Source organism: Anolis carolinensis, chromosome 1, assembly GCF_035594765.1.
Source record: "Anolis carolinensis isolate JA03-04 chromosome 1, rAnoCar3.1.pri, whole genome shotgun sequence".
NCBI classification, from domain to species: Eukaryota; Metazoa; Chordata; class Lepidosauria; order Squamata; family Dactyloidae; genus Anolis; species Anolis carolinensis.
Window position 1 is genome coordinate 339,722,907 of NC_085841.1, and position 8,029 is coordinate 339,730,935.

Genomic DNA, 8,029 nt, shown 5'->3' on the forward strand with positions numbered 1-8,029 from the left:
AGGATGTAAGCCTTGCAGCTTTAAAGCCTGACTGTTTCCTCCCTGAGTGAATTTTTTGTTGGGCGGTGTTAGCTGGCGCTGAATGTTTCCTGTGTGGAATTCCCCTGTTTTCAGAGTTGTGTTCTTTGCGATATGTTATGTGCTTGTACTGTCTGTGGCTGTGAGAAAACAGTGGATTTATCAGACTTTGATGATGGGAATACTTTGTTGGGAGGTGTTAGCTAGCCCTGATTGTTTCCTTTGTGGAATGCTTTCAGACTGTTGGTCTTTATTTATTGTCCTGGTTTTAGAGATTATATTGTTCTGCATTATTCTATCCCAGTAATTATTTCATATTAAAGTAGAATCTCACTTATCCAACATTCGTTTATACAGTGTTCTGGATTATCCAACACAGTCTGCCTTTTCGTAATCAATGTTTTTGTAGTCAGTGTCTTAAATTCATTGTGATATTTTAGTGGTAAATTTGTAAATACAGTACAGTAGAGTATCACTTATCCAAAATAAACGGGCCGGCAGAATGTTGGATAAGCGAATATGTTGGATAATAAGGAGGCATTAAGGAGAAGCCTGTTAAACATCAAATTAGGTTATGATTTTACAAATGAAACACCAAAACATCATTTTAGACAACAAATTTGGCAGAAAAAGTAGTTCAATACACAGTAATGCTATGTAGTGATTACTGTATTTATGAATTTAGCACCAAAATATCACAATGTATTGAAAACATTGACTACAAAAATGGCTTGGATTATCCAGAACGTTGGATAAGCGAGGCTTGGATAAGTGAGACTCTACTGTAATTACTACATAGCATTACTACACATGTAACTACTTTTTCTGCCAAATTTGTTGTATAACATGATGTTGTAGTGCTTAATTTGTATAATCATAACCTAATTTGATGTTTAATAGGCTTTTCCTTAATCTCTTCTTATTATCCAACATATTCGCTTATCCAACGTTCTGCCGGCCCATTTATGTTGGATAAGTGAGACTCTACAGTAGAGACTCTACTGTAGAGTCTCTGCTGTACTTAAACAGTTCTCAAGTATAGCATGAAAAGGAATAATGCTCAAATGCTTGGTCCATAACCAGGTCTAGCAAGGCTATTCCATGCTAACCATCATTTTTTGATTATCCAACGCTCTGCTGGCCCGTTTATGTGGGATAAATGAGACTCTACTGTTCTTGGATGGAGCTGCAGGCTGTATTTCTGCTGTGTTGTCATAAGCTAAAAGTTGTTCTGCGTCAGTCCCCTTCCTTATATGACGAGTTGGGTTTCTTAGCAGAAAATGTCAAGCAAGAAGAAGCCATCGGGAGCATTTCATCGTAAAAGGAGGTTGCAGCATAGCCAAGAAGATAAGAGTCAAGCTAAAGCATTAAAAAGGTTTTTCACGACTTCACCATCATGCCAGACAGGAAAGCCAGAGACAACTAAATTGACTGAATCAGATCATGCTGATGACGGAAAGATACCAATCTCTGAGCCTCTACCAGGACCATCAACCAGTCAAGACCTTCTCACTGCAACTTCAGCAATACCATTACCACCTTCCTGTATTGGCATTACTGGGACTGACACTGAAGATGTGGATGAGGATTCATTAAGAGATGCAGCCCTGCCATCTACTAGTCGGCAAGCTATTGAATCGGTAAGTAGATTCAATTTAAAAATATTAGTGCAGATTTTTGGGAAATATAATTGGCCCTGGCCTGTCTTGTTCATTTTTTATGTAAAGATTGCATAACGAGGTATTATACTTATTGATCTTGCATTGCATTACATCTTAGAAAAACTTCTAGAAGTTAACATACACCCCCCTTTTTTTTCAGGAACAAAGAAGAGACCCTTTGTTATTTCTTTCCAATGATTGTGGAGAGTGGCCACTCAAAATAACTGATGAGGCACGGAAAATAATTGTTGAGCGAGGACCACAGCAAGTCAGAGGCATAAAGTTTCCTAAGGACATTCATGGCAGAAAATTTTCCCCATTTCATTATTCAAGGAAGTTGTGTAATGGAGAGCGTGTCAACAGATATTGGCTACAGTATTCTGTATCTAAAAATGCAGTGTTTTGTATTACTTGCAAAATTTTTGGAAACGACACATCCAGTCTTGCAGGTAGCCAAGGGTTTTCTAACTGGCGGAACTTGAGCAGGCTTTTGAGCAGTCACGAGAAATCCCGTCCTCATATGGAAAACCGTTCATCTTGGCGTGAGCTCTCGCAACGTTTGCATTTAAACAAAACTATTGATGCAGAGCATGAAAGACTTATTAATGCTGAAATTAAACATTGGGATCAAATTCTGAAACGCTTGCTATGTGCTACACGGTTTTTGGGGGTTCAAGGATTGCCATTTAGAGGGACAAAAGATGTTCTATTTGAACCTAATAATGGCAACTTTTTAAAATTGATAGAACATATAGCACAGTTTGATGATCCGATGGCTGAACATGTGAGAAGAATCACTTCCAAAGAAACACATGTCCACTATTTGAGTAAAAATGTCCAGAACGAGTTTATTTCTTTCTTGGCAGGCAAGGTCCAGAATAATATTTTGGAACAACTACATGAGGCAACATATTATTCTATTATATTGGACTGCACACCAGATATTAGCAACACCGAACAAATGACGTTGGTGGTTAGATTTGTTACATGTAAAGCAAATGAAGATATCTTGATTAAGGAACATTTTTTAGGCTTTGTTCCTGTTGCCAGTCCTTCAGGTGAAGGTATGACAGAAATATTACTCCATGAGTTGGAAGCACGACGTATTCCATTAAAAAACATGAGAGGCCAGGGATATGATAATGGTTCTGCAATGAAGGGAAAACATGTTGGAGTCCAGAGGAGGATCCTTGATTTAAATCCTAGAGCCTTTTATGTACCATGTGGAAACCACTCCCTGAACTTGGTCATAAATGATGCAGCTATGTCTTGCAAGATTGCAGCAGACTGTTTCGCCACCGTACAAGACCTCTATAACCTTTTTTCAGGTTCCCCAGTAAGATGGGGTACTTTGTTGAAGCATGTTTCAACTCTCACACTCAAACCACTTAGCAGTACTAGGTGGGAAAGTAGAATCGAAGCATTGTTGCCTTTGAGGTTCCATATTGAAGAAGTATATGATGCCGTATATGAAGCTTCTCATGATCAGAAATTTGATGGACTCTGTAGGAGCCGTGCTGGTGCTCTTCTTAAAAGACTGCAAAGCTTCACATTTCTGTGCAGCATAGTGACATGGCATGAGATCCTGCACAAGATAAATATTGTTAGTAAACAGTTGCAAAAAGTGTCAATCGATCTTCAAAATTCTATGGCTCTTATTAAGAGTGTGAAAAGTTTTCTAGAAAGGATGAGATCTGAAGAAGGTCTAAATAGCATCATTACAGATGCAAAGGAACTGGCAGAAAAAATCGATGCTACTGCCGACTTTGAAAACGAACAGGAAGCTCGACCGAGAAAAGTAAGCAGACAATTTTCGTATGAATGTAAAGATGAAGCTGTACATTCTGGCAAAGAGTCTTTTAAAGTGAACTTTTTTTTTGTTGTGCTTGACACAGCAATATCCTCATTAAAGGAGAGATTTCAGCTAATGGACAACCATAGTGGAAGTTTCAAATTTCTGTATGACATTTCAAGCCTTGGGAAATGTTGGAATGAAAAAGAATTGAAGTACGCCTGTCAACGCCTTGAAACTGTTTTGACAGATGGAGAAGACCACGATGTGAATGCTGGTGATCTGTATACAGAGCTACAATTACTTGCAGATATGCTTCCCCCTGGAAGTCTCCCAGCTGATGCCTTGTCTTTTATAAATCATGGTTCGGAGGATGTTTTCCCAAATGTCTACACTGCATTGAGAATTCTGTTAACACTTCCAATATCCGTGGCCAGCGGTGAAAGGAGTTTTTCAAAATTGAAACTTATAAAAAATTACTTAAGATCTACTTTGAGTCAAGAGCGCTTGAGTGGACTATCAACCTTGGCCATTGAAAATAGCTTGTTGGATGACATGGACACAGATTCCCTAGTACATGAGTTTTCCAAATTGAAAGTCAGAAAAATCAGGTTTTAATTTTTACAAGTGTTCAAGTTAATTTGTGTTAAGGAAAACTGGATGTTAAAAAATTAAAATTGTTGCAAAGTTTATTAAAATATTTATTTATTAAATTATTATTATTATTATTTGTGTTAAGGAAAACTGGATGTTAAAAAATTAAAATTGTTGCAAAGTTTATTAAAATATTTATTTATTAAATTATTATTATTATTATTATTATTATTATTTATTAAGATTGGAGTTAATTCTATGTAATGTTACTATATGAACATAATGTTGTTAATAAACTTCTGGTTGTAAGGAAAACTCTTTTATCCATTCTATTCACCTCTACCTTCTACCTTTTATTTCTCGGTGATTGGGGGTTTTTTTGGGGGGGGGGGGCACCAAAATCCTGTTTCGCTTACACTTGAAAATTTCCTTGGGCCGGCCCTGGTGCTATGTAAAAAAATAACTTTTCTTGTATTTTTTTCATATTGCTTTTCTTTCAGCCACGGTGGGGTTTGAGTATTGGCTTGGGCTTCAGGACGCCAGGGTTCAAATCCCTGCTTAACTATGGCTGCCTATTGTGTAAGGTAGCCACAGTCTCTCACCTTTACAGGAAGGCAACGGGAAGCCTTTCCCTCTGAAGAAATTGAGCCAAGAATATCCTAGGATAGAATAACTATAGTACTTGAGTTGAAGGCACACACCATCAACAAAAACTACAGCATTTCTTTTAATCTTTTACAAGAATAATTGCAGTAGCTTCCCCATTTTTGTAGGGATTAGGGGCACAAGTCCCTGAAAAACCAGAAAAACTATATTTTTTACCCAAGGAAACACCTGTCTAGAAATATCTACCCTGTTTCCCCGAAAATAAGACATCCCCAGAAAATAAGACCTTGTAAAGGTTTTGCTGGATTGCTAAATATAAGGCCTCCCCTGAAAGTAAGACCTAGCAAAGTTTTTTGTTTGGAAGCATGCCTACCAAACAGAACACCAGAGCACACAGTATTGGTAAATGTACATACCATTGAGAGTTGTACATGGAAATAATGGTAGTAACAAGAAACTTTTAATAGGATTCACAGTTTGTCTGGTTACGCTGTTTTGTGATGAGAACTACTGTACAGTATATAATAAATGTTATTTTTTTGTTCAATAAATGTGAATTCTCCTTCATGGAAAAATAAGACATCCCCTGAAAATAAGACCTAGCACATCTTTGGGAGCAAAAATTAATATAAGACACTGTCTTATTTTCGGGGAAACACGATAGGTTCTCTGGGGTGACTCTACGGTCAACCTCTGCCAGAAGGAGACCATACAAACACAGTGGAGGACCTGCAGATTCCTAGACAAGTGTTTTTTCTACAAATCTCTAGGCCTTCCAGTATGACTCTGTGGTCAAGCTCTGGCAGACATTGACCATAAAGTTGACTGCAGGATCTAGGGAGCATATCAACCAAATCTGCAGAGAATCAAATCCACAAAAGTTGAACCCACAAATCTCTATAGCTGACTGCAATTAATTAAAATTACCTAGTTATTCATAGTAAGTTCCAAGCTGATAATATCTACTGTCAATCATGTTATTTTGGCATGTGAGATAGAAAATCCCACGAAAGCTTCTCCCTGCCACTCATAGTAGAAATGCCATCATAATAATGCAAATAATGATAAATAGCAACTTGCTGCCTCTTCTTGACACTCCAACTCAGCAGCACTTTGTCTAAAAGGAGGATTGTCCCAGTTCACATGAAACCTGAAGAATTGCTGCCATACACTGCAGACAGTACAGAGCTAAGGGACTAAATGGCACAACTTAGTATAAGGCAGTCTTAGACTGAAGACACCACACAAAATGGCACTGATCCATCCCCTCCAACCTGAACACAGTACAGCCATTAGGGGCGTTCACTTTTTCCTTCACTTCAAAGCTTCCATTCCCTTCATTAATACATTCCTTCGTTTCCCTACTCCCCCCTTGGCATTTTTCATTAATCTCTCTTTTTTATTAAGTCAACAATGAGTGAGTGATTACACTGGGGGGAAAGGTGTAAAAGCAAAGGCCAGCAGCTTTAGACGGTAGTGGCATTTTCTTTCATCCTTCTGTATAAATTTTGTTGCACAAGGGCAGAAAATCATTGATGCCTCATCATTTATTTAGTGAGGTGTGGGTGTTTCTTTTAGCTTAAGGGACATCCCAGCAGGACAGCTACTGTAAGGATCTACTCTTTAATATATCAAAGCAGGGGGCGGGGATATGGGATCACAGAGAGTAGCATTAGAGTTCTGAAAAGTAGCCGTTTTAGAATCCTATATGACTTATTACATTATGTAGCTTTATATATTACCTATATTAGTAGCAGAGGCAGTAAGAAATCTCTTTACTGAATTGCAAAGATGTGTAAAAGCACACTGGTGAGACTGCCTGGTGCTTGATGCGCACTGATGCAATAAGCACCACATTGTGCATTGGTCCCTCTGCAAATGGATCACTTTACACAATAATGTAATGGCAGCCCTCTACTGGATGTGGACATGATGGAACTGTCCGTCAGGCTCAAGTCCAGTTAAGAGGATTTAAGATCCCAACATTGTTTTATTTCTGTGTTGTCGAAGGCTTTCATGGCCGGGATCACAGGGTTGTTGTATGTTTTTTGGGCTGTATGGCCATGCTCCAGAAATATTCTCTCCTGACGTTTCACCCACATCTATGGCAGGCATCTTCAGAGGTTGTGAGGTATGGAAAAAACTTGCTTTATGGATCAGAATTCTACATAACCCTTATGGAACCCATGGCAGTCAAGGTAGGGCCAAATCTCTATAGCGGTGGAGTGTCAAAAAGTCCATGGCATCTGGAAACCTTGGAGATTTTAGGCACCACTGCTTGTTATACAAGCAACATCTACCGATCTGTTAAAGGTACAGGAGCCCTCTCCAGTTGTCCTTCTGGCAACCCTATGCCTCGGTATAGGTGCCAAAATTCTGGTTAATGGCCTTACAATATGCTTTGCACAATCCTGGAAAGGTCTTTTGGGAGCTCATCATTGTCCTTTGTCATTTTTAACAAACTTAAATACTTTTTAGCAGTCCCTTCATTTTTGAAAGTGTCCTCTCCTCAAGCCAAATGTGACAGTGATGACTTTCATTGGCAATTTTCCACTTACATATAAAGTAATTTTGAGAGCACTGATGTCACTGTCTCTCATGGTCTCAGCAACACTTTCATCTCACACAAGGTCCTGAGAACCACTTAAGTTCAACCTGAGGGTCATCTCTAGTCATTTCCATGGCCAATTCTTCTAGGGCAGAGCTATTTAGGAATTTCTAGTAATGTTACTTCCCCACTGTGTGATTATCCTGTATAGGTGTGTGGTGGCATGTAACAGAATACAAAGCTACAAAGCTACATAATGTAATAAGTCATATCGGATTCCAGCATTTGGTTCTAAAACGGCTACTTTTCAGAACTCTGTTGGTGGGACAAAGGGGCTGGCATTGAAACACAGGGTGATTCAAGAATATGACCCTTACATTGATTCATACTACCATTTTATAGAGATTCAGAATGCATCTATGCTGTAGAATAATACAGTTTGACGCCAATTTAACTGCCACGGCTCAAAGCTATAGAATCATGGGAGTCGTAGTTTTACATGATTTTTAGCCTTTTCTGTTAAAGAGTGTTGATGCCTCGTCAAATTACAACTCCTAGAATTCCATAGCATTGAGTTAGGGCTGTTAAAGTGAGGTCAAACTGTATTAAATTACAATGTAGATGCACGCACCGAGAGATCTATTTGATACTACACCATCCTTGATGAAGCAACACTCGATCCAATACAATCAGCCCTTCCTATCCAATAATTTTACATTCAACCCTCCACAGCTTGAAAATAGTTTAATAATAATAATAATAATAATAATAATAATAAAGCTTTGTTTACAGACTGCTCTCTCTCCCCGA

The 8,029-nt window shown here is 38.5% G+C and overlaps 1 protein-coding gene across 1 annotated transcript; it reads left to right on the plus strand.

The window, feature by feature from the left end:
* Window positions 1-588: 588 nt before the first annotated feature.
* Window positions 589-4,438, plus strand: LOC103279534 (zinc finger MYM-type protein 1-like). Its single transcript, XM_008115264.3, has 2 exons — window positions 589-1,658; window positions 1,840-4,438. Exons 1-2 carry the CDS (start codon window positions 1,299-1,301, stop codon window positions 4,087-4,089), a joined length of 2,610 nt encoding a protein of 869 aa, XP_008113471.1. The 5' UTR covers window positions 589-1,298; the 3' UTR covers window positions 4,090-4,438.
* Window positions 4,439-8,029: the final 3,591 nt, after the last annotated feature.